The sequence below is a fragment of the Oncorhynchus nerka genome, linkage group LG23, assembly GCF_034236695.1.
Source record: "Oncorhynchus nerka isolate Pitt River linkage group LG23, Oner_Uvic_2.0, whole genome shotgun sequence".
Classification (NCBI taxonomy): Eukaryota; Metazoa; Chordata; class Actinopteri; order Salmoniformes; family Salmonidae; genus Oncorhynchus; species Oncorhynchus nerka.
Window position 1 is genome coordinate 46,864,835 of NC_088418.1, and position 26,988 is coordinate 46,891,822.

Genomic DNA, 26,988 nt, shown 5'->3' on the forward strand with positions numbered 1-26,988 from the left:
TCCGTGTGTCTCTGTCTGTCTGTCTCCGTGTGTCTGTCCGTCTCCGTGTGTCTCTGTCTGTCTGTCTCCGTGTGTCTGTCCGTCTCCGTGTGTCTGTCCGTCTCCGTGTGTCTCTGTCTGTCTGTCCGTCTCCGTGTGTCTGTCCGTCTCCGTGTGTCTCTGTCTGTCTGTCTGTCTGTCTCCGTGTGACTCTGTCTGTCTGTCTCCGTGTGTCTCTGTCTGTCTGTCTCCGTGTGTCTCTGTCTGTCTGTCTGTCTGTCTCCGTGTGACTCTGTCTGTCTGTCTCCGTGTGTCTCTGTCTGTCCGTCTCCGTGTGTCTGTCCGTCTCCGTGTGTCTCTGTCTGTCCGTCTCCGTGTGTCTGTCCGTCTCCGTGTGTCTCTGTCTGTCCGTCTCCGTGTGTCTGTCCGTCTCCGTGTGTCTCTGTCTGTCTGTCTCCGTGTGTCTGTCCGTCTCCGTGTGTCTCTGTCTGTCTGTCTCCGTGTGTCTGTCCGTCTCCGTGTGTCTGTCCGTCTCCGTGTGTCTCCGTCTGTCTGTCCGTCTCCGTGTGTCTGTCCGTCTCCGTGTGTCTCTGTCTGTCTGTCTGTCTGTCTCCGTGTGACTCTGTCTGTCTGTCTCCGTGTGTCTCTGTCTGTCTGTCTCCGTGTGTCTCTGTCTGTCTGTCCGTCTCCGTGTGTCTGTCCGTCTCCGTGTGTCTCTGTCTGTCTGTCCGTCTCCGTGTGTCTCTGTCTGTCTGTCTCCGTGTGTCTCTGTCTGTCTGTCTCCGTGTGTCTGTCCGTCTCCGTGTGTCTCTGTCTGTCTGTGTCCGTGTGTCTGTCCGTCTCCGTGTGTCTCCGTGTGTCTGTCCGTCTCCGTGTGTCTGTCTGTCTCCGTGTGTCTGTCCGTCTCCGTGTGTCTGTCCGTCTCCGGGTGTCTGTCCGTCTCCGTGTGTCTGTCCGTCTCCGTGTGTCTCTGTCTGTCTGTCCGTCTCCGTGTCTCTCTGTCTGTCTGTCCGTCTCTGTGTGTCTCTGTCTGTCTGTCCGTCTCCGTGTGTCTGTCCGTCTCCGTGTGTCTGTCCGTCTCCGTGTGTCTGTCCGTCTCCGTGTGTCTGTCCGTCTCCGTGTGTCTGTCCGTCTCTGTCTGACTGTCCGTCTCCGTGTGTCTCTGTCTGTCTGTCCGTCTCCGTGTGTCTCTGTCTGTCTGTCCGTCTCCGTGTGTCTGTCCGTCTCCGTGTGTCTGTCCGTCTCCGTGTGTCTCTGTCTGTCTGTCCGTCTCCGTGTGTCTGTCTGTCCGTCTCCCTGTGTCTGTCTGTCTGTCTGTCCGTCTCCGTGTGTCTGTCCGTCTCCGGGTGTCTGTCCGTCTCCGTGTGTCTGTCCGTCTCCGTGTGTCTCTGTCTGTCTGTCCGTCTCCGTGTCTCTCTGTCTGTCTGTCCGTCTCTGTGTGTCTCTGTCTGTCTGTCCGTCTCCGTGTGTCTGTCTGTCGTCTCCGTGTGTCTGTCCGTCTCCGTGTCTGTCCGTCTCTCTGTCCGTCTCCGTCTCTGTCTGTCTGTCCGTCTCCGTGTGTCTCTGTCTGTCTGTCTCTCCGTCCGTCTCTCCGTGTGTCTGTCCGTCTCCGTGTGTCTCTGTCTGTCTGTCCGTCCGTGTGTCTGTCTGTCCGTCTCCCTGTGTCTGTCTGTCTGTCTGTCCGTCTCCGTGTGTCTGTCTCCGTCTGTCTCTGTCTGTCCGTCTCCGTCCTGTCTGTCCGTCTCCGTGTGTCTCTGTCTGTCTGTGTCTCCGTGTGTCTCTGTCTGTGTGTCCGTCTCCGTCTGTCCGTCCGTCTCCGTGTGTCTGTCCGTCTCCGTGTGTCTCTGTCTGTCTGTCTCCGTCTGTCCGTCTCCGTGTGTCTCCGTGTCTGTCTCCGTGTGTCTCCGTGTGTGTCTGTCCGTCTGTCTCCCGTGTGTCTGTCCGTCTCCGTGTGTCTCTGTCTGTCTGTCTCCGTGTGTCTGTCCGTCTCCGTGTGTCTCTGTCTGTCTGTCTCCGTGTGTCTGTCCGTCTCCGTGTGTCTGTCCGTCTCCGTGTGTCTGTCCGTCTCCGTGTGTCTCTGTCTGTCTGTCCGTCTCCGTGTGTCTCTGTCTGTCTGTCTGTCTCCGTGTGACTCTGTCTGTCTGTCTCCGTGTGTCTCTGTCTGTCTGTCTCCGTGTGTCTGTCCGTCTCCGTGTGTCTCTGTCTGTCTGTCTCCGTGTGTCTGTCCGTCTCCGTGTGTCTCTGTCTGTCTGTCCGTCTCCGTGTGTCTGTCCGTCTCCGTGTGTCTCTGTCTGTCTGTCCGTCTCCGTGTGTCTCTGTCTGTCTGTCTCCGTGTGTCTGTCCGTCTCCGTGTGTCTCTGTCTGTCTGTGTCCGTGTGTCTGTCCGTCTCCGTGTGTCTCCGTGTGTCTGTCCGTCTCCGTGTGTCTGTCCGTCTCCGAGTGTCTGTCCGTCTCCGTATGTCTGTCCGTCTCCGTATGTCTGTCCGTCTCCGTGTGTCTGTCCGTCTCCGTGTGTCTGTCCGTCTCCGTGTGTCTGTCTGTCTGTCTGTCTCCATGTGTGTCTGTCCGTCTCCGTGTGTCTGTCTGTCTGTCTGTCCGTCTCCCTGTCTGTCTCCGTGTGTCTGTCCGTCCGTCTCAGTGTGTCTGTCCGTCCGTCTCCGTGTGTCTGTCCGTCCGTCTCCGTGTGTCTGTCCGTCCGTCCGTCTCCGTGTGTCTGTCCGTCCGTCTCCGTGTGTCTGTCCGTCTGTCCGTCTCCCTGTCTGTCTCCGTGTGTCTGTCCGTCCGTCTCTGTCCGTCTCCGTGTGTCTGTCTGTCTGTCTGTCTCCGTGTGTCTGTCTGTCCGTCCGTCTCCGTGTGTCTGTCCGTCCGTCCGTCTCCGTGTGTCTGTCCGTCTCCCTGTCTGTCTCCGTGTGTCTGTCCGTCAGTCTCTGTCCGTCTCCGTGTGTCTGTCTGTCTGTCCGTCTCCGTCCGTCCGTCCGTCCCTGCCTCCGTCCCTGCCTCCGTCCGTCCGTCCGTCCCTGTCTCCGTCCGTCCGTCTCCGTCGGTCTTTGTCTGTCTTCGTCTCTGTCTGTCTATCTCTCCCTGTCTTTTTGTCTGTCTGCATCTGTCTGTGTCTCTGTCAGTGCTCTCTTTAAACAAACACATAAGGCAGACTGCAGATCTAGCAAGCCCAGACAATGTCTCCACACAATACTGAGTGACCAATGTAAGCCAGGGACATCATTATTGCTCTCTGACCTCTTGGTAGCGTGCGAGCCCCCCGTTGACGGCGGCGTCGATGACCCCGTTGAGGCACATGGTAAGGGGGTTGATGTTCTGCATCTGCCTGCTCTGGCACTGGGCGATCAGCGTCCGTAACTGCAGGTTCTTGTTCTCAATCACCTCGATGGCATTCTCCAACGGGCTCACTTCCACCTAGAGGAGGAGAACACAGGGTGGTAAGGTATGAGTATATATACAGACATATGCTTACCTCTATGTAGAGATTCAACACACACACGCACAGAATGTGTATAAGTAGAGACAAGAAACACAAAACAAGGCAGGCTACATAAACACAATGCATTTTCTCTCTCTCTCACACACACACACACACACACACACACACACACAATCTCTCTAATACACAGCCTTCCATGCGCAGCTTGATCCTTCATAAATTCCAGAGTAACATTATAATTATGAATCTCATGAATATTATGAATAAGGTTCACCCTTCTCTTAAAGGGACATTTCACACTCATTGGGAACACTTATCTACCCATATATATGTTTTACTACAAATCATAGAAAAGCACAGTTTTCAAAGATGTTGATGTCGGGGTGGTGCTGGAGATGAAATGCCCCTTTGATAGAAGTCTACGCTCAGGGAGCTCGGTGGGGCTCTCCGCAAAGTTAGAACATACCAGGGTCAGCATTGAGCAGGGTGTCGTGAATGGGGTTAATATGAGGGGGTTATTGAAGGAGCGTAAGAGACTCACCAGTTCTCTCTTCTCTACCTCGAACCACCTGGAGATTCCTGGCAGGCTCTGGACCAGGGTTAGTGAGGTCCTCTCGACCCACAAGCTCTGAAAATACACACACACACACACACCCACCCACACATTAGCACACGCATGGACATGCGCAGGCAGGCACACACACACTTCATGTTAATGCTGGCAATATACTACTCGGAAAACATTCACCCACACATCTGAGCAGCACGAAACACAGCTTTTCTCTCCTCTTAATATATGACGTGTAGACACTGGCTCACAGAACGTCCGAGTACTACACATCCTCATGGAAACAGAGTCCTCATAGCAACAGTCTACGCCGATCTACAAATGACGCCGTGTCACCTCATTAAATGAACGAAAACACGACTCTTATATATTCCACTAAAACCTTTCCTTGAACCCACAATTCGTTTAGAAACCAAATGGCATTTTTCGGTCCATCCTTTTACAAGATCATCATCAACACGGAACTGATTCATGCTACTTCATATTCCTTCATATTAAATGTCAAATTTACCTGATCTGAACAGTGTTTCTCAGGCATTGAGTAGACTCAAAAGAGACAGCGGGGAAAGCTAAACCTCAGTACGATATGATATGATGATATCCAATTCATAAACCTGACGACATTAGGTTAACGAATGGAGATTGAGTGAGCGTGGGTGGGTGGGTGGAGTCTGGAGAGACGACATTCAGACTGAGCTCCATGGCTGCGGTTCAAACGCTTAAACGAAAGACACCCCCTATCCCCTCAGCCCTCAAATTAAGTGGACACTTCTGATGACGTATCATGACCTCGTGATGGAGGAAGGAATGATTTTTTAAATGGAACGCCCCTTGGCCGGAAATTCTTCACTCGTTGGTCCCACGACGATTGTGTTTTCAGCCACCGGTGGCTTGTGGGTGCTTTATATGCGCCTACAGTCAATTATGAGTGTGTCTACTTATATGAAATATATCATTATTAATATACGCCAACTGTATGATAGCTAGCAAATGAATTAGCTAAATAACGTTAGCCTGCCTAGCTGGAACTGAAGGAGGGACATTTTTTATTTCTACAATGTCCAAAAACATTTTTATCTTTTACTAGCAAAAATGTCTAATGTATTTGCATCCGTTTTTACTTACGCTTGTATGTTAACTTCTCCCTTGATGTTGTTCTTAAGTTTTGGCTTTTCTTAACCTCTTCAACCTATGGGGGCGCTAATGTCATTATTGGATAAAAAAACGTGCCCGTTTTAAGCACAATATTTTGTCACGAAAACATGCTTGACTATGCATATAATTGGCAGCTTTGGAAAGAAAACACTCTGACGTTTTCAAAACTGCAAAGATATTATCTGTGAGTGCCCCAGAACTGATGCTACAGGCGAAACCAAGATGAAACCTCAAACAGGAAATGAGCTGAATTTTTGAGGCTCTGTTTTACTATCGTCTCCTTATATGGCTGTGAATGTGCCGTGAACGAGCTTATGCTCTCTGCCATTCATCCAAGATGTCTGCAGCATTGTGACGTATTTGTAGGCATATCATTGGAAGATTGGCCATAAGAGACTACATTTGCCAGGTGTCCGCCCGGCAAATGTCTAAATTGGTGCGCAATTCTCAGTGGCAATCATTTTACCATGCCATTCAGAGGGAGAAGCACACTTCCAGGAACGATACATCATTGAAGAGATATGTAGAAAAACACCTTGAGGATTGATTCTAAACAACGTTTGCCATGTTTCAGTCGACATTATGGAGTTATTTTGGAAAAAGTTTGGCGTTTTTATAACTGAATTTTCGTTTTTTTTTGGTAGCCAAACATGACGCAGAAAACGGACCGATTTCTCCTGCACAAATAATCTTTCAGGAAAACTGAACATTTGCTATCTAACTGAGAGTATCCTCAATGAAAACATCCGAAGTTCTTCAAAGGTAAATGATTTATTGAATGTTTTTGCGAAAATGTTTCCTGGTGATGCTAACACTAAATGCTAATGCTAAATGCTAACGCTAAATGCTAAATGCTAGTTTGCTATGGTTGAGAAGCATATTTTTGAAAATCTGAGATGACAGTGTTGTTAACAAAAGGCTAAGCATGAGAGCTAGCATATTGATTTCATTTCATTTGCGATTTTCATGAATAGTTAACGTTGCGTTATGGTAATGGGCTTGAGGCTGTAGTCATGATCCCGGATCCGGGTTGGCTCGACGCAAGAAGTTAATCGAGTGAACGTAACTGTACATTCGCAAAGCCGACTGAAGACGAGGGCTGAGGGACTTACGTTGCAAACGTCCGTTGCTCGGGCTAATCATTTGGACCGCCCTCCAAGACGGCGACGGGGATTCCCCCAAGGGCACAAGGCGAGGGTAAGTGGATGAGGGGGTTGTCTTTTAAGTGATTGAACCGTAACCATAGTTTCAGCCTCTCCTAGCTCAGGAGTCGATTTAGTAGGACTGTGAATTAAACAACACCTGAACACACCAGTATACAGAGAGGAAGACCATGAGCCACCCACACAACCACTCAATAAACAAGAGAGCGGAGAGAGGGAGGACGAGATATTGTGAGGGAGGGAGGGAGGGAAAGTGAGTAAGGAGACAGATGTGTGGTAGACATCAAAGGACGACACTAACAAGTCCAGAAAGGTGAGATAAGATGACGAGATGAGCAAAACAAAAAGGCAAAGAGAGAGAGAGAAACAGAAAGGCACAGAGGGGAGTTCTCGTGTGCAAACACTGCGTGCCCCCCTCCCCCCCACCCCCACCTTGAACTCGTTCTCCTTGTCCTTGGTGCCCTTGTGAAACGGCCTGTCGTATCTGAACCTCCAGATGTGGTTGACCTTATAGAAGCTCTTGATGTTGTCAGGCACTCCGTCTCTCTGCAGCACGTCCTGGCTCTCTGGGATGGGGCTCACCGCGTAGATCTGTAGGTCTGGGCCGGCACGTCAAGGATGCATATAATAGCTTGGACAAAACACACATACACACATGAACGCAAGCACGTGCAACCCCCCCCCCCCTTCCCTGGTTCCACAGGTCTATCCATCCAATTCCTGTGTGAATACATCCTTTCCACTAATCACATCCTGTAGCCATTTATCTGAATGTCCACCCCACACTATATCACAACACATTCCCATTGGCAGCAGGACTGGCCTGTGTCAGTGTAGTGCAGGGAGAGCTCGTCAGCCCATAGATATAAATAGGGACGGGCATGGGTCCAGGAACCTCAATGATTAACGACACATGAGGATAACAAAGCTGTATGCTAATGCTGTTTGAGGGGCCTTGTCTGCTCTAATTGCACTTGGAGTAAAGTCACACACAGAACAGACGACAGACACGCACGCACTGAGAGAGAGAGAGAGAGAGAGAGAGAGAAAGAGAGAGAGAGAAAGAGAGAGAGAGAGACAGAGAGAGAGAGAGAGAGAAAGAGAGAGACAGAGAGAGAGAGAGAGAGAGAGAGAGAGAGAGAGAAAGAGAGACAGAGACAGAGAGAGAGAGAGAGAGAGAGCGGCTTCTTCCGAACAGCTGTCCCATCAATCACCAGCGGAGGATCATTAAGATGGCTGCCACGTCCTACAGACATCTTGTGCATTTTTATCAAGGGATCGATCCCGATCTTCACTAAGCACTCGTGTATGTATTTACAGCATGGGCCAGAGATCTGGCTCGGGACCAAGAGGGAGGGAGTCATACCTTTGGTGTGCTCCTCTCGAAGCTACATGCTGTAACGGAAGGCTGTGGCTAGGAAACACTCCAATTATGACTCGTATTCATATCCTTATTCAGAAGGAATTATCAGTCTGGTATAATATCTCATTCATATTATTTAGGCCTTCTAGACATGTGGGATGCAGTGCACCACTGTGTGTGTGTGTCTGTGTGTTTTTACTATCCTTGTGGGGACCATCCTCACAAGGATAGTAAAACAAGGAACATTTTGACAAGTGGGGATATTTTGCCAGTCCCCACATGGAAAAAGGATATTTTAGGCGCAAGAGTTAGGCATTAAGGTAATGGTTCAAGTCAGGTTAACCCATTACCCTCATGCCCGTATACGGGTTGAAAATGGCCGATTTGGGCACTGACATCAGAGCGCTTGTAAGGGTTTTGACTGACAACCGTTCTGATCTTGAGCGCCACGCGCGACGAGACGTTTGCCCCTACCCCCCCCCCCCCCCTGCTAATTGGGCAACTTTTGCTAATGTTTTGGTTGTCGGCGTGAGAGAAATGCTGTAAATAAAGAGGACACGTTGAGGATTCGAATAAACACCGCTTTAATGTCATACAAGGGAGCCTGTGAGTCCATGTCATAAAACCCATGAAGTATGACAGTCTCAACGTTCACTATGTTTGATGTACAGTACAAATATGGCATGGGTGTCGTTCTGAACAGAACGAGCCTTTGTTTCATTGTGAAGAAGAGTTGCCGCGGACCTTGCATCCGAAGGCACTGGTGACTCCATTCTACGCCACCAAAATGACGATCTGCTTCTCTAAATTGCCTTGTGAAAGCTAATCATGTTGGCAATAGAACAATGCTTTCAAATGACGCCCGGGGATGGATGGCGGGGATGCAGGGCTGCGTTCCAATCCAAACAACTACAAGTGGGCTTGCTCTGGTTCCTAAACGGCACAGCTAGGAGAAGAAAAAAACAACCTTATATTTGAAGACTCTTCTTTGAGTCATAAATGAGCGTTGACATGACTTAGGGACTGTGACCACTGGAGACACCAGTGTGACCACTTGGAGACACCAGAGTGACCACTTGGAGACACCAGAGTGACCACTTGGAGACACCAGAGTGACCACTTGGAGACACCAGAGTGACCACTTGGAGACACCAGAGTGACCACTTGGAGACACCAGAGTGACCACTTGGAGACACCAGAGTGACCACTTGGAGACACCAGTGTGACCACTTGGAGACACCAGTGTGACCACTTGGAGACACCAGTGTGACCACTTGGAGACACCAGTTTGACCAGTTTGACCACTTGGAGACACCAGTTTGACCACTTGGAGACACCAGTTTGACCTCTTGGAGACACCAGTTTGACCTCTTGGAGACACCAGTTTGACCTCTTGGAGACACCAGTTTGACCTCTTGGAGACACCAGTTTGACCTCTCACTCAAACCCTACCTCACATTTTCCACGAATATTCTTATCATGTTACTGAATGTATCGAGAGTATTTTCAGATTTCGTAGCAAGCGAGGCAAAATGTACAGTAAATGTGAAATGCACATAAAATCTACAGTGTAATGGTTTGGATTCAGTCTTGTCAGGTGAACTGTTGTGTCCTCACCTTTAGTCTAATCATTTTCCCATAATCCCCTGTTCGCGTTTCATTTCTACCATGGTTATACGCACGTTTTCCATATTCTTTCCGTAAGAAACGTATCAATTTAGCCCTATCCACATAGGCCAATTCCCACGAGTGTAAAAGGGTTAGGTTTAAGGTTAGGGAAAATAGGATATTGAATGGGAATCAATTGTTTGGTCCTCACAAGGATAGTAAAACAAACTAGTGTGTGTGTGTGTGTGTGCAGTGTATAATGCACTTAGTCAATAAAGGATACACTGAGCCTCGGCCTGGTAGATGGTCTGGTCAGGCTGGTTGACGTGCTGCATGGCGATGGCGTGGGGGAACTCATTCAGCATGCGCTGCTGGAAGGCCTCCAGCCTCTCGTAGTCATGGCCACGGCACACAAACTCCTTGTTCTGCAGACGAGGCAGACGCGCCATCGGAGGCAGAAGCGAGACAGCACAGGGGTGAGCCTGACATCTAGTGGACAGTTAGAGTATCTGCAACAGTCACAGTATCTAGGAGGACAAACCTAATTCTGGAACTTCCAAATAGGATTTGTGATTCATTTTGTAAATATAATAAACACAGGGCTAACAATGTATATGAGGTTGCTTTTGCGTTACGTTGGTTATGAACGCATAGTTCCAAGTCCTTTTGAGGAAACTAACAGATTGACAAAATACACCACTAGCAACTTGCTTAGGAGTGCAGATGGAATTTGGAGGGCAAACCCCTGTGTGAGCAGTTCTACGGCCTCTTAAAATGTCCTTTCTTTAACAAAACAACCCGTGGTAAAACAGAGCGGTACCCTTAGGAAGAAGGGGAACTTCTTGCCATAGAAGCCGACCCTGAAGAACTCTGGCTCCAGTCTCTGCTGGTCCATGATCTTATCGTACAGCGATGCCTCCATCATCTGTCAATGGGAAACGTCGGGTTACGGAACACTACTAGGTTATATCATCATCCCACTCAGAGACTAAACAGAGAACTGGTCAGGGATCAGTCAGCGTGGAGACACACTGAGGAGGTCTACAGTAACTCACCCTCATCTTGCTGAGGTTCCTGTAGTCGTAGTAAGACTCGTACTGGTCCGCCAGCTCTCTGCACAGAATGATCCCGTTCTCCCAACACTTGAGGAAACCAGAGCACATTATCACATTGACATCTCAATTGGGAACGCGCTTTTCACCTTTTCATCTCTCTCGCGTGAGCAGGATAAGGATTCAAGGAAAAGGGAGCCTCTTTAGAATATTGAGATGCTAGCAAAACATGTCAAATGGCCTGCAGGGGAGACTGGCAGGGGTATGAGTGTTGGCCACTGGGTGGCGGTAGTGTACTAACAATAACCGGGCCAACTGCCGTCACAATGGAGGTGCAGCACCCAGCCAACATGCTAATGAAATGAAAGCTGTCCTTTCCTGCAGCGTTTTAATCCCAAGGCAGCAGCAGCTAGCAGATGGCTTTGGTGAACTCACAGGGAAATCTTTCAAAGAATAATGGGGAAGGACATGTTGAATCATTCAGCAGAGGAATAATGTGTTGGGAGATGCTGAGCAGAGCATTCGAATAATATTGGCTTTTTCTTATGACACTATCCCAGGGTAATTGTTAATAAAGAGAGAGAGTAGGGGGGGAAGAGAGAACAATAGAGAGAATGAAAAAGAGAGCGAGAGACAGAAAGAACGAAGAAGAGATAAAGAATGACAAAGAGAGTGAAAGAAAGGGCTAGAGAGAGAGAGAGAGATCCCACCTTCCCCCTGTCAAAGTTCTGTACAATGGTAAGATGGAGGTATTCCTTCCTCTGCCACTCGCTCTGCATGGGGTAGTTGAGGAACTCTCTGAGGGGCCTTTCGGACCACTCCAACAGCTCGTCATACAACAGAAGAGTGTAGGAGGCCTCTGCACAACACACAACAACACCACATAGTCATGGTTATGCCAAACCCTTGAGACCCGGAACAGCCACACACTTAAAACACACACATACACGGCTCCATTTCCTGGTCATGTTTTACAGTGTACCTGTGTAATTCTGTGCTTTCAGGTGCAGTTCGTACAGCTTGTGGATGTAGCGGATGTACATCTCCTCCTTGTTCAACTCAGTTTTGTAGAAATTCTAGAGACAGGCAACCATGGGGAGACGGCGAGAGACAGAGAGAGAGCAAAGTGCACTAATGTTTATCAGCCGCTGAGCAGCAATGAACTCAGTGCTATCTGCCCACATAAACTGGTGCTTTCAGGCTCTAGTGCTTCGGTCCGTTATATAAGATAAACCTGCAGGACTGAAAGACACCACGCAACAAAATAATAAATCCCCCAGGTTGGCATGGTTACAAAGACAACACAGAACATGTTGTGTTGTATGTGGGGGGCTGTGAACTCGTTGAGCCCTGGTCTAAAAAGCACGATCATCGTAGGAACTTTATCGCCACTGCGAAAGGAACAGAAACACAGCCCCGGTCCTGCTCTCTTAACACAATAGTTCAACGGGACAAAAGGCTAGAAACTAATCAAATGGGATTTCTATGGTGACAGGAGAGCAGCGACTGAATCTGTTCAAGGGCCACCGGGCGGAGAGAGACTGTCACTGACCAGCAGACTGACGGTGCAGCCAATCTTCTTCCCATCCACTTCCCCCAGCTTCACGCAGTCCCTGTAGTCCAGCAGCCTCTCCATCAGACGCGTGACGGTGGCGATGAGAGAGACGCCACTCTCCCTCCACGTCTCCCTCTCAATCTTCTTCAACAGACTGGAATAGCGAGAGAGAAAGGGAGCGCGAGAGAGAGGAGAGCGAGAGGAGAGAGAGAAATAGACACAGAAGACAGAAGCGAGCGAGAAAGAGAGGAGAGAGAGAAATAGACACAGAAGAAAGAAGCGAGCGAGAGAGAGAGGAGAGAGAAGAGGAGCGAGAGAAATAGACACAGAAGAAAGAAGCGAGCGAGAGAGGAGCGAGAAGAGGAGCGAGAGAAATAGACACAGAAGAAAGAAGCGAGCGAGAGAGGAGCGAGAGAGAGAAGAGGAGAGAGAGAAATAGACACAGAAAGAAGAAAGAAGCGAGCGAGAGAGAGAGGAGAGAGAGAGAGAGAAGAGGAGAGAGAGAAATAGACACAGAAGAAAGAAGCGAGCGAGAGAGAGGAGAGAGAAACAAAGAAGGAGGGAAAGCAGAGAAAAAGACAGAAAGAGAGGAGAGAAATAAAAAGTCTTCAACCTGCTTGTCCATCATGTTGTCCCGTCCCCCAGCAGTAAAGGACACCCCTAACAGAAGGACAACACACGGTGTGTAGAGTATTGGAGTGTCTTACCTAGGGTACGGACCAAACAGAGGGATTCTACTCCGGGAACGCAATGGCAAAACAAATGAATAGATTAATAATATCCGCACACACTCACACAAGTTAGTTCAGGGTTAGTGATGTCAGTCAGGGAGATAAGGAGTGAAACAAAAAGACGATATACAGCTATAAAGTGTCTGTTAGGGAAAACTTGACCAATCCACGGAAATAAGCTGTATCCAGACCGCACATGTCAAAGAACAATGTGGTGGCACTAAGCGTTACATTCATAAACGGCCCAATTGATGTCTGACAAAAAGTGGGACTAGGACGTATGGGCTTGCAATGCGATAAGAGAATTAAACGAACATCGTACAGACCAACATAAAACAAACACTCACACACACACACACTACAGCACAAAGCGTGCAAGGTGAAGGGACCAACCTGAGTACACGGACAAGGAGATCTCAGAGAGGAGGCGTGAAGGACTATGGATATGAGAGGAGGTGCTTGTCTGGAGAACTCCAGAACCCGTCCCTTTTCCCACCCCACATACATCCCTCCATCCCGTCACGAGTCCTCTTACCTCACTCAATACAACACACAGACAAACTGATCCGGGCACTGACGTTTGCAGTACGGCGTGACCACATGCGCCTTCCCTCGGACTCACATGCTGTTGAAGAGCTCTCTGTACGTCTCGTCCCCTTTGCCTTCTGACATCAGACCGTCCAGTTTGTCGATCAGCTTGGCCTCCACCTGACGAGAGAACGGATTGATTATGTAATCAATCTAGATCAATACACGGATGCCACCGTCGGGTACAGCCGATAACGGTCTGGTGGAACTGCAATATCCATAAAGTGCCACCAGGGGGTGCTAGTGCTGGCCCCAGCCAGTCCAGTACCAGAGTAATACTTATTTTCCACCATAATTTGCAAATAAATTCATTAAAAATCCTACAATGTGATTATCTGGATTTTGTTTCCTCATTTTGTCTGTCATAGTTAAAGTGTACCAATGATGAAAATTACAGGCCTCTCATCTTTTTAAGTGGGAGAACTTGCACAATTGGTGGCTGACTAAATACTTTTTTGCCCCACTGTATATGAACTGCATAAATACAGACGGCTCTGGCCATTACCTGTTTGAAGTTTCCACTCCTCCTCTGCTCCCAGTCCATCATGTCATGGAAGATAGGGATCATGACATTCCTCAGGTCAGGCTGGGGAACCAGGGTCACCTCCAGGAACGGACCTATCATCGCCGGGATGAAGTTCAACTTGTGCTCACCTGGAGAGAGAGCGGGAAGGAGAGATTGAGAGAGCAGGAGAGAGAGAGGGAGAGATGGAGAGAGCAGGAGAGAGAGAGGGAGGGAGAGATAGAGAGAGAGGCAGGGAGATATGGAGAGAGCAGGAGAGAGAGTGAGTGAGAGATGGATAGAGTGTGAGGGAGGGAGAGAGAGTGAGTGAGGGAGATGGAGAGAGCAGGAGAGGGAGAGGGAGAGAGATCAACTTCGTTCCTCTGAGAGACGAGCAAGAATCCAAAGAAGTGACACAGAAAGAGAACGAGACTGTGGCTGCATCGTACCTAAGTTCTGCCACATGCTGAAGATCTCACAACCCATCATCACCCTCATGTCCCCATACCTGTACAACGAGACAACACACAGGCGCCAGGTCAGAACAGCGCCGAAGCCAGCATGTGAAAAGTGGAGAAAGTTAGTGCATGTAGAATGTTTTGGAGACTTACTTCTCCAGTACCCTCTTCTTCTTGGACGGAGAGAAGGACTCCAGTTGAAGACAGGGCTGGTTGATGAAGATGACGGACAGATAGAAGTACGAGTCCCACACCTACGGAAGACGCATTAAAAACACTTTATAGCATGTCGATGCTTTCTTCACGTTGTTTTGTTTTTGTTAAACAAAGAAAGACAAAAGTGGATGTTTGCAGCTATTACCTTGTAGTCAAACTTGTCATTGAGGAAGTTCTTCCTCAGAGCATCAGAGAGGTACAGGACTGTTGTTATGATTACACTGAGACGGGGGGGGGGGGGGGGGGTGGACAACAAGATTATGTCGATAAACCAAACTATAAGCAGGTGTCAGCTAATAATGAGTAACTATGGAGGGACATCATTTTGAATCAGATATGTGGGATAAGTGGTTTACTTGTTGGTGACCAACCGCATGACAGTCCAATCTTTCAGGAACATCTCTGGTCGAATCAGAATGCGGAACACGGTGAAAATCTGCAAGAGAAAGTCCTGAAAACCAGAAAAAGGAGCACACTACATTTACTTGGTTTAACAGCAATTGCCATTCAGCACATCACCAAACTATGAATGGAAAGTAATGTATTCAGAGCGGGAGTGCATTCATGATATCCATAGTGTTCATGGTATTCCTTCCTATTACTGTGAACTTAGTGACCCCATTTCCTCCTTTCCGCATTCCTATATCTCCATCGCACCTCTTCTTCAACCCCTGGCATGACCGTTCCTCATTACGCACACACACTCCTGCTACTGACTATGACACACAAGCGGAGTCAACAGTCAGATTCTGCTGAGTGGTGTGTGTGAGTGTGTAGCCTTACCCTCAGGTCATCTTTGCTGGTGAAGGCCTGCAGGAGCTGCTGGTAATGTTTATCACTCATCTGTCTGAGGAGAGCCAGCAGGCACGCCACAAACTCACCCTGTAGACAGAGAGAGAGACAGAGAGACGAAGAGACACTGATCATTTGGTACAAATCCGAACTACAACATCCAATTGATCCTCTCAAAATTGGCAAATATCACAATTTGTTCAAATTGAAAAAATAACTAGTACTGACAGAAACATATGTGTTCCTTTGTGTTCCATGCGGACCCAGGGAAATGTGCTCATCTGTGGGGACACAAATGCGCGCACAGGAACACTACCTGATCTAACGAACACACGAAGAGGACAGCTTTATTACAGGCCATAGTGTCTCTAACCGTCTTAATCTCCCCCATAGAAACAACAGTGACAGCACCGTCAACAAAAACGGAAGGGATCTGTGGCAGCTCTGTAGAAGCCTGGGTCTGTACTTTGTCAACGGTAGGTTACGGGGGACTCTTTGGGGAGATTCACCTACTGCTCACCTCTTGGTCACAGTACAGTAGACTATATGATCACAGACATTGACCCTTTCTCTCTCAGCTCCTTCACTGTCAAGCCACTAACACCTCTGTCTGATCACAGCCAAATTACATTGTTCCTCAAAAGAACAGACATGGAAACAACCACACATTCACAGCCCAGTAAGCTGTACAACATCAGAAATTCATACAGATGGGCCCAAAACAGCACAGAAGAATACCAGAAAGCAACCAGAAACCAAAATATCCAAACACTCTTAGATAACTTTCTGGATACCACATTCACTCACTGTAAAGAAGGAATCAATCTAGCAGTACAAAACATCAACTATATATTCAGGCAAACGGCAAAAGAAGCACAATTGAAATTGATAAAACACAAAACAAAAAAGACCACAGATGACAACTGGTTTGATGCAGATTGTAAAATGATAAGGAATAAACTTAGAACACGATCCAACCAAAAGCACAGAGAACCAAATAATGGTGAATTACGCCTTCATTACTGTGAGACTTTAAAACTCTATAAACATACACTCAGAACCAAAAAATCACAGTACAACAGCAAGCAGCTGACACTAATTGAGGAGTCCATTAACACACACAACTTCTGGCAAAATTGGAAAAAACTAAAATCTAAACAAGAGGAATTAGCGATACAAAATGGTGACATATGGACAACCCATTTTAAAACACTCTACAACACCGCTCAAATTGACACAAACGCAGAACGCCACATTCATGAGAAGTTGACTGGATTAGAAAAAGCTATAAAGGACAATCAAAATCCACTGGACTCCCCGATTACTGACCAGGAGCTCTATAAGAAACTTCAAGCTCTCAAATTTAAAAAGGCATGCGGACCTGATGGCATCCTAAATTATATGCTCAAACTTACTAGTGCAAAATTTCAATTGGCTATGTTAAAACTGTTTAATTTGATCCTGAGTGTAGGTTATTTGCCTGACATCTGGAATCAAGGACTCATAACCCCAATCTTTAAGAATGGAGACAAATTTGACCCTAACAATTACAGAGGCATTTGTGTGAACAGTAACATGGGGATGGTTTTCTGTAATATTATAAATGTAAGAGTTCTAATCTTCCTTAGTAAGCACAATTTCTTGAGTAAAAGCCAAATTGGATTCATACCAAAACATCGCACAACTGATCATATTTACACCCTACACACCCTGATAGATAAACATGTCCACCAAAATAATACCAAAATATATGCTTGCTTTATCGACTTCCAAAAAGCATTTGATTCCATTTGACATACAGGACTGTTCTACAAAGTTATTGAAAGTGGTGTAGGGGGTAAAACATATTACATAATTAAATCAATGTATACTGGCAATACGTGCAGCATTAAAATTGGTAAGAAAATAACAGAATTCTTTAACCAGGGGCGGGGTCTTCACCAGGGTTGCAATCTGAGCCCTGCAATCTTCAATATTTACAAGTCAAAATGAGGCTCAGTAGTGTGTGTGGCCTCCACGTGCCTGTATGACTTCCCTACAACGCCTGGGCATGCTCCTGATGAGGAGGCGGATGGTCTCCTGAGGGATCTCCTCCCAGACCTGGACTAAAGCATCCGCCAACTCCTGGACAGTCTGTGGTGCAACGTGGCGTTGGTGGATGGCGCGAGACATGATGTCCCAGATGTGCTCAATTGGATTCAGGTCTGGGGAACGGGCGGGCCAGTCCATAGCATCAATGCCTTCCTCTTGCAGGAACTGCTGACACACTCCAGCCACATGAGGTCTAGCATTGTCTTGCATTAGGAGGAACCCAGGGCCAACCGCACCGGCATATGGTCTCATAAGGGGTCTGAGGATCTCATCTCGGTACCTAATGGCAGTCAGGCTACCTCTGGTGAGCACATGGAGGGCTGTGCGGCCCCCCAAAGAAATGCCAACCCACACCATGACTGACCCACTGCCAAACCGGTCATGCTGGAGGATGTTGCAGGTAGTAGAATGTTCTCCACGGCGTCTCCAGACTCTGTCACATCTGTCACATGTGCTCAGTGTGAACCTGCTCTCATCTGTGAAGAGCACAGGGCGCCAGTGGCGAATTTGCCAATTTGCCAACACCCACCTGTGGACGTCGGGCCCTGGCTCCCTGTAGAGGAAAGGCTGTGCAACCACTGCACAACAGCAGAACCTGAGACGGAGCTACATTTCCTGACAAAATGTCAAAAAAATAAAACAATTAGAGAGAGAGTGTCATTTTCCCAAATTTGAAACCCTTATTCAAGGTTTCAAAGACCTCTCTGATGAGAGTAGGCTACCTGTCCTGTTGGGGGAGGACGCAGAGAGCTGTGGGTTGGCAGCGCACCACATTGCTGCCTGCCATAAGATGAGGGACAGTGTCTGACAGACCAATCAACCTGCACATGTCCTCTACTGTATACTTATTGTTCTATGGATGGTTATTTTGACACTTGGTTATTGTTGTTACGGTTGTCCTGTTGACAATTTGATTCTAATTTTTATTTATTCTTTATATTGTAAATATCCAAAATAAGCTTTGGCAATATGTACATTGTTACGTCATGCCAATAAACGAATTAGACAGACAGATACAACAAACACACCCCACAGAGCCCCAGGACAACAGCACAATTAGACCCAACCAAATCATGAGAAAACAAAAAGATAATTACTTGACACATTAGAAAGAATTAACAAAAAAACAGAGAAAACTAGAATGCTATTTGGCCTTAAACAGAGAGTACACAGTGGCAGAATACCTGACCACTGTGATTCACCTAAACTTAAGGAATGCTTTGACTGTGTACAGACTCAGTGAGCATAGCCTTGCTATTGAGAAAGGCCGCCGTAGGCAGACATGGCTCTCAAAAGACAAGCTATGTGCTCACTGCCCACAAAATGAGGTGGAAACTGAGCTGCACACTTCCTAACCTCCTGCCCTATGTATGACCATATTAGAGACACATATTTCCCTCAGATTACACAGATCCACAAAGAAGTTGAAAACAAATCCAATTTTGATAAATTCCCATCTACTGGGTGAAATACCACAGTGTGCCATCACAGCAGCAAGATTTGTGACCTGTTGCCACAAGAAAAGGGCAACCAGTGAAGAACAAACACCATTGTAAATTACAACCCATATTTATGCTTATTTATTTCCCTTGTGTACTTTAACCATTTGTACATTGTTACAACACTGTATATATATTTATATATATATATATAAATAATATGACATTTGTAATGTCTTTATTGTTTTTGAAAGTTCTGTATGTGTAATGTTTACTGTTAATATTTATTGTTTATTTCACTTTTGTATATTATCTACCTCACTTGCTTTGGCAATGTTAACACATGTTTCCCATGCCAATAAAGCCCCTTGAATTGAAATTAATTGAATTGAATTGAGAGAGAGAGAGAGAGAGAGAGAGAGAGAGAGAAACAGCTTTTAACATCTGGGACACTGGCCACGTATACTATATAACAATGAGAGAGATGGAAGACCATGTACCTTGATGGAATACCTGTAAATACTACAGTCAGAACAGGCTGGGAGAGAAATAAAGTGGTTATTTTCTACTTTTTTAGGTGGTTTGACATTTGGAAAAATGTCAAATGGAAATGTAAGAGAATGGTTCTCTCTGAACTCGGCTGTGGTTAAGAGCAGGACAGAGGTACAGCTCTCTTTGACCACAAATTCAGTTTCAATCATTGACCCTAAAAGCTCACACTATATTTCGAATGACTAGCAGTTACACACACACACACACACCGTGATATCCTGGAACTGCAGTCTCATATTGGTCCCAGCTGCTTGTGGTCTGTTTGTGATCTCAAGGATGGTCCTCATCAGGACAACCAGCAGACTATCCACTATCAGATCCACCTCCTCAGAAACCACCTCCTCCTAGGGACACACACAAGTTCACATTAACTTTCACACAGGTACATAATCATGATCATCATTACCCATACAGACAGTATGAAAACATACGGAACACAAAAAGATAGACCACTAGCCAATACTTAAACAAATTGGACACACATTAGTGTGTGTGTTTGTGTGTCAGACTGGCTGCTCCTGCTGTCACTTCATCTTAGCCATGTTCACAGCCGTCTGTGTGTGTGTGTGTGTGTGTGTGTGTGTGTGTGTGTGTGTGTGTGTGTGTGTGTGTGTGACTAGCTGCTTCTCAGCCAAACAGGCCAGCACCATGTCAAGGTCAGGACGAGACTTAACACAGGGACAAACTGCCACATCCACACTTTCACGTTTCATTGATGGATCTGGATTGGATTGTTTATTTGTTCTGGCACCTAGCTATCTGTTTACTTTGTTACTTGATTTACTGGACTCTATTATCATTTAAGGAATACCTAGGATAGGATAAAGTAATCCTTCTCCCCCCCCCCCTTAAAAGACCTAGATGCACTATTGTAAAGTGGCTGTTCCACTGGATGTCATAAGGTGAAAGCACCAATTTGTAAGTCGCTCTGGATAAGAGCGTCTGCTAAATGACTTAAATGTAAATGTAAATGTAAATCAGTCTGGCAGGTTTTGCTAGTTTGTTTTAATACGCCACGCAAACAAACAAAGCTGTGTTCAGATCACAATACACATTGTTGTTATCAAATATCCAAGGGAACAATACCATTTTTGAGCCATTAACAGTGAGCTAGGTAATCTCGATTAACCCAGAACCTCAAATCTTGCACAATTTGTAGTCTGTCCATGATTAACCGCGAGGTGGCAGCCTAAAAGACTACACTACCCATGGTGCTCTGCTGTGGCTGTACTCACGGTGGCGGTAGAGTCGTACTTCCTGACGAGAGAGAGCATGCTGGTGAGGATACGGGCACACATCACCAGGTCTCTCTGCTCCTGCATGTGGGCCTGCAACAGACGCAACACCACCGGGAGCAGGATACACCTCGACTCTGGAATACACACACTTGAACATGAAAACACACACACACACACAAAAATACTAGCATGTATGTTCTGCTCAAACACCTGTTTTTCTATTTTTATCCCTCTCTTGGGTGTGATTTTAACCCCTAGCCTTGCCTCTGAGCAAGCAGCTAATAAAATGTTACCACAGCTATTTGTGTGAGTATATAATTATAATTAACTACAATTAACTGGCAAGTGCGCCTGTGTAGGTATGTAATTACTAGCAATTGTGCATAATCATGTGTGTGCGATATGTGTGGTTGTGTGTGTGCGTACATAACCCCCAAATGTTTGCTTCTGAGTGTTGTGTAAATTAAATATTGTGTGTGCGTGCGTACATAACCCCCAAACGTTTGCTTCTGAGTGTTGTGTAAATTAAATATTGTGTGTGCGTTCGTGCGTTCCTACCTGTGTTGGTGTACAGCTGGCTCTCCACGGTCTTGGCGATGCAATGTAGCTTGACGGCTTCCAGGGGGCACTCAGCGCGAGCGGTGGCAGGCAGGCTGCCCAGCGTCTCCCTGACGAAGCCTGCCACCTCCCTCACCGTGAAGATCTTCAGCAGCTCCCCGTACACCGCAGGGAACGTCCTCAGGAACACCGCCTTGGAATAAACAGACAGTGTATAAATATACAGTATCACCCCCCTTTGACATTTTTGGAAATAAATAGATGCCTACAACTTTGAAGATGCACAATATTTTTTATTGTGAAACAAACAAGAAATAAGACAAAAAAACTGAACTTGAGCGTGCATAATATATTTTGCAGCAATTACAGCTGCTAGTCTCTTGGGGTATGTCTCTATAAGCTTGGCACATCTAGCTACTGGGATTTTTGCCCATTCTTCAAGGCAAAACTGCTCCAGCTCCTTCAAGTTGGATGGGTTCCGCTGGTGTACAGCAATCTTTAAGTCATACCACAGATTCTCAATTGGATTGAGGTCTGGGCTTTGACGAGGCCATTCCAAGACATTTAAATGTTTCCCCTTAAACCATTCAAGTGCTGCTTTGGTAGTATGCTTAGGGTCATTGTCCTGCTGGAAGGTGAACCTCCGTCCCAGTCTCAAATCTCTGGAAGACTGAAACAGGTTTCCTGCAAGAATTTCCCTGTATTTAGCGCCAACCATCATTCCTTCAATTCTGACCAGTTTCCCAGTCCCTGACGATGAAAAACATCCCCACAGCATGATGCTGCCACCACCATGCTTCCATGGTGTTCCATGGTGATGAGATGTGTTGGATTTGCACCATAGCATTTTTCTTGATGGCCAAAAAGCTCAATTTAGTCTCATCTAACCAGAGTACCTCCTTCCATATGTCTTGGGAGTTTCCCACATGCCTTTTGGCGAACAGCAATGGATTTTTTTCTGGCCACTATTCCGTAAAGCCCAGCTCTGTGGAGTGTTCGGCTTAAGGACAGATACTCAAATCTCCGCTGTGGAGCTTTGCAGCTCCTTCAGGGTTATGGTGCTCTGTGGGATGTCCCTGACCTGTTTGGAGAGCTCCTTGATCTTCATGGTGTTGCTTGCTTGGTGGTGCCCATTGCTTAGTGGTGTTGCAGACTCTGGGGTCTTTCAGAACAGGTGTATATATACTGAGATCATGTGACATTTAAATAAAGTCCACCTGTGTGCAATCTAATTAATTGTGTGACTTCTGAAGGTGATTGGTTGCAACAGATCTTAGTTAGGGGCTTCATATCAAAGGGGGTGAATACTTTTCTGTAAAATAAATAAATTAATATCAATTCACCAATTTGGACTATTTTGTGTATGTCCATTACATGAAATCCAAATAAAAATCCATTTAAATTACAGGTTGTAATGCAACAAAATAGGAAAAACGCCAAGGAGGATGAATACTTTTGCAAGGCACAGTAGCTATCTAGCAGTATGTAGTACAGGTTTCTACCGAAAGTGACTCACGGTTAACACATAGGCTACTTTATAGTCAGTTTGTGCCTTATTAGAAAATGTTACTCAAACCATATACCGTTTAGGTGTAGAACGCACTTATCTAGAGGAGGCTTATACCTAAAGTGATCAACAGTTACATTAACAAATAGGCTACTGTATATTCAGTAAATGTGGCCCATGAGAAATCAAACCAAATCATAACCAATGCTTCAACCGATACAGTCTAGGACCCCCAACACACACTGCAGGACGTCTATTCTATGCCTGTACAGAAACACAATTCCACTACAGTATAATATATCTTGATGTCCCTCATCTCGAACCTACAGTGCCTTCAGAAAGCATTCCTACCCCTGGACTTAATCCACATTGTGTTGTGTTATAACCCACCAGATGGCATATGAGCGTGTCATAAGCCATGGCAAAATGTGTAGAATTGCTGGAAATGAGCTTTAACGGTCGACGTTGAGCACGAAAAACAGTCCAACTCCTCCTCTTTCTCATTTTTCAAACAGAAACACGGTGTGCCTTTGGTGGTTCTTCGATGTGTCGTTCTGGTCCTGAGCGCTGCACTCGACATAGCTAGTTTGTTAGCTAAGCTAGACACTTTAGCTAGCCAGTAACTCCTCCAGCATGTGTTGACGTCATTTCACAGGTTTTCTTTTTGTAACGGAAGCTGTAGAGAAATGGCACTTCTGTGTCCAAATAAGTTACTCATAATTTGTTTTTAAGAATTAAAATTACCTGGTATAATGGTGCATTGAGCAGTTACACAGTTTAAAGCCATTCTTTTTTGCGTTTTTGCCCAAAGTCTACCTTTATAAGTAACTGCCCAGTGTTTCCAGGTTGCTATGAAATATGACCTACAATTAATTACAATATGAGTAAAATAGTTTTCCTTCTCGAAGATGGTAGTTAAGTATGTTTAAAAAAGCAGCTATTCTATGTTGGAATGGTGTGGGCGTATACCAGTCATTAAAAATATTAACATGGATTAGGAGTGGCTTGACCTGCATTCTCTTATAGCCGTTGTTCTGTTCGGTTGTGGATCAAGATGACAATAGATCAGCAATCAGCCATTTGTTTAACTAGATTGTGCTAAGAGGTGCACACTGTTACTATGCATGGTTACTGTTACTGTTCTGTGTCTAGTTCAAATGATTTCATGGCGGTACTGGAAGGGAGGACAGGTGGAGCAGCATGATGACACCAGGGCATAATAACAACCCACACAAGGTGAAAATAACAGCGCAGTGTGTGGTAAGGATCTCCAGCAGAGAGTGAGAGCCAGAGTGAATGGTCACTCACGCAACAGGGTGAACAGACAGACTGACGGGCCAGGTCATTATCAGTTGGGTTCATTAGGGTGGGCTGCTGTGGGAGTTTACACAGCTAAGTGTGCAGTAAACACACACAACCACACACACACACACACACCCACCCACCAGTGGCTTATATCTTAGTGTGCAACCTTGAATTAGACCCACACATTATCTGTGGAGGGCCCAAGGGAGAGACGGGCTGGAGGCCAACAGAGAGCCACTGGAGAGAGACGATTACTAGAGAGAGCAGGGACACACACATAATGTATTGCTGTAGATTAGGATCTCGAGGATTTGGGGGAAGGAGGACAAGCGGGTCTCTGGTGTATAATAAGCACACACACACACACCCTCATACTACCGTGTGTGTCTGTACAAACAAAGACATCAGCTGAAGACAGAGACACACAGACACACATGCTACACTGTGTGTAATTCAGATTATTTGTGGGTGTGTTTAGCAGCTTTGTTTTAGTCTTCCCGGAGAGCAGTTCAGCCTGGTTTTGTGCTGTGTAGCCCCCCAAGACAAAGTATGAAATATGAATTACAAAGTATCTCCAGGGTTTATAATCTGCGTGAAATTCAATTAAAAACATTTTCTTACAAATCAAACTGAATTAAGTGGGAATGCTTATTGCTTGAAACATAACACGCACACACACGCACAGAGAAGCCTGCCTCCTGCTGTTATTGCCCATGGCATATAAAGCAAGACAGACCAGGATGCAATGTTGATAACCTCTGTGCTCTCTATCAATCACGTGGGGCATGTTTCATGTCTGCACTGCGTCAAGCCACTGTGTCAATGTCACGTGCGTGCACACACACACACACACACACACACAGTCAGAAAAACACACACACCGACACACCTGTGTCTGCGTGATGGGGCTGGTGATCTTGTTCTCCTGGGACAGGAAGAAGCGGATGGACATGAACAGCTCATGGACGCAGCAACGGAACTCCTCCTCGCTCTGACCCCCGGTGGCGAGGGCGAAGAGACGCCGGGACTGGATGATGTACTTAAAGATATACTCAGTGGCCTGGGGGAGGGGGGCATAAAGTAACACACAGTTACTCACTGATAACATCACTCATACACCATAATGCTAGACAACACTGGTCTTAAAACATAATAGGAAAACATATTAGTGTCGTTGATGTGGGTCCCTGCAATTAAGTGTGCTACTAGGCCATTAAAAGTAACTTGTAATGGAAATGTTGAACACCCAAGGTGTAGCATTTCCACTTTTTGAAACTGCATGCAGCAACAATATGAGAGAGAGGTGGCGAAAAGAGACTAATGAATGATACGGAGATATCCTCAACACATGCTGAAGAGGATGTGTGTGTGTGTGTGTGTGTGTGTGTGTGTGTGTGTGTGTGTGTGTGTGTGTGTGGGGCACACACTCACATTGAGGACCTGCTGAATGTGATCCTGGTGCTCAGCGTCTATGATGCGATCCACGTACCACTTCAGTACTTTGATCAGGTCCCTGCGAAAGACACACGTCTAGCATCAACTACTGACCTCGACCTTTCCCCGCGATCACAATGCATTTCCACCAACAACCCCAAGCACCCACCTGCATATCGCAGAGGCGCAACACACAAAGGACGCCTTGGTGTAGCATGAGTAAACGCTTGACAGTGCATGTAAAATCTCTGCGTATGATACACCCACATTGTTAAAAATGTATGGCGATGGTGTTCATAAACAACGTCTAGGGCTGAACAACTTTAGATTGTGTTCTGTTCATGCAACAAAAGAATCAGAACACAAGGGTTGGTTTAGAAAACGTCTGTGTGTGGCAGTGCAATGGTGCGATAACAATATTGCAGATTCACACTGTGTAGTGTATTAACACTAGCGGCCAGGTTTGAGAGCACACACTTACAGATAATTGAACAACATCATAAGAGACAGTAGGAGTACAAGGGAAAATGGTGGAGAGAGCACAGTCATTTGCACAGAATGAACATCTGTGTGGGAGATGTTTCGCCTGCTTTTCTGTGATTGGAACGTGATCGCACTTTGATTGGTTTTCCCTTGGGCACATAGCGTACTGAAGAGACAGCCACCATGTTGTTGCACATAACCAGCTATTAAAGTGCACAATGTTATTTCTAGTACTGAATTGGTACAATACATGGTCAAAAGTATGTGGACACCCGTTCATTCCAAAATCATGAGCATTAATATGGAGTTGGTCCCCCTTTTGCCGCGCAAACAGCCTCCACTCTTCTGGGAAGGCTTTCCACTAGATGTCAGAACATTGCTGCGAAGGCTTGCTTCCATTCAGCCACAAGAGCATTAGTGAGGTCGGGCATTGATGTTGGGCGATTAGACCTGGCTCGCAGTCAGCGTTCCAATTCATCCCAAAGGTGTTCGATGGGGTTGAGGTCAAGGCTCTATGTAGGCCAGTCAAGTTTTCTACAACGATATCTACATGGACCTCGTTTTGTGCACGAGGGCATTGTCATGCTGAAACAGGAAAGGGCCTTCACCAAACTATTGCCACAAAGTTGGAAGCGTAGAATTATCTAGAATGTCATTGTGTGTTGTAGCATTAAGATTTCCCTTCACTAGAACTAAGGGGCCTAGCCCAAACCATGTAAAACAGCTCCAGACCATTATTCCTCATCCACCAAACTTTACAGTTGGCACAATGCAGTCGGACAGTTGGCGTTCTCCTGGCATCCGCCAAACCCAGATTCGTCTGTCAGACTGCGAGATAGTGAAGTGTGATTCATCACTTCAGAGAACACGTTTCCACTGCTCCAGAATCCAATGGCAGTGAGTTTACACCATTCCAGCCGACGCTTGGCATTGTGGATGGTGACCTTAGGCTTGTGTGGCTGCTTGTCCATGGAAACCCATTTCATGAAGCTCCCAACGAACAGTTGCAACTGAGGACAGACGATTTTTTACGCGCTACGGGCTTCAGCACTCACATTCTGTGAGCTTGTGTGGCCTACCACTTCACAGCTGAGCCATTGTTGCTCCTAAACGTTTCCACTTCACAATAACAGCACTTACATTTCACCGGGCAGCTATAGCAGGGCAGAAATTTGACGAACTGACTTGTTGGAAAGGTGGCATCCTATGACG

At 46.5% G+C, this 26,988-nt stretch overlaps 1 protein-coding gene and 1 long non-coding RNA gene across 4 annotated transcripts in view; both read right to left on the minus strand.

Annotated features, from left to right (window-relative positions):
• Positions 1-26,988, minus strand: part of LOC115106945 (dedicator of cytokinesis protein 4-like) — a 159,970-nt gene that overhangs the window by 30,557 nt on the left and 102,425 nt on the right. For 2 of the 3 annotated variants that reach the window (XM_065008176.1, XM_029630201.2), the window contains 22 exons: positions 25,291-25,372; positions 24,749-24,919; positions 21,048-21,240; positions 20,487-20,623; positions 19,461-19,595; positions 15,161-15,259; positions 14,734-14,828; positions 14,523-14,598; positions 14,315-14,415; positions 14,153-14,211; positions 13,707-13,855; positions 13,236-13,321; positions 12,590-12,616; positions 11,880-12,036; positions 11,310-11,403; positions 11,038-11,186; positions 10,331-10,417; positions 10,096-10,200; positions 9,559-9,700; positions 6,737-6,903; positions 3,960-4,046; positions 3,217-3,393 (listed from right to left, as the gene is read on the minus strand). In XM_065008176.1, coding sequence (XP_064864248.1) covers positions 3,217-3,393; positions 3,960-4,046; positions 6,737-6,903; positions 9,559-9,700; positions 10,096-10,200; positions 10,331-10,417; positions 11,038-11,186; positions 11,310-11,403; positions 11,880-12,036; positions 12,590-12,616; positions 13,236-13,321; positions 13,707-13,855; positions 14,153-14,211; positions 14,315-14,415; positions 14,523-14,598; positions 14,734-14,828; positions 15,161-15,259; positions 19,461-19,595; positions 20,487-20,623; positions 21,048-21,240; positions 24,749-24,919; positions 25,291-25,372 — 2,575 coding nt within the window. The remainder of the gene's footprint in view (positions 1-3,216; positions 3,394-3,959; positions 4,047-6,736; positions 6,904-9,558; positions 9,701-10,095; positions 10,201-10,330; positions 10,418-11,037; positions 11,187-11,309; positions 11,404-11,879; positions 12,037-12,589; positions 12,617-13,235; positions 13,322-13,706; positions 13,856-14,152; positions 14,212-14,314; positions 14,416-14,522; positions 14,599-14,733; positions 14,829-15,160; positions 15,260-19,460; positions 19,596-20,486; positions 20,624-21,047; positions 21,241-24,748; positions 24,920-25,290; positions 25,373-26,988) is intronic. The other variant, XM_029630202.2, reaches the window with a different exon arrangement.
• Positions 8,235-9,549, minus strand: LOC115106947 (uncharacterized). Its single transcript, XR_003860131.2, has 2 exons — positions 9,285-9,549; positions 8,235-8,613 (listed from the first exon to the last, which is right to left on the minus strand). It is a non-coding gene; the product is annotated as an uncharacterized LOC115106947 (long non-coding RNA).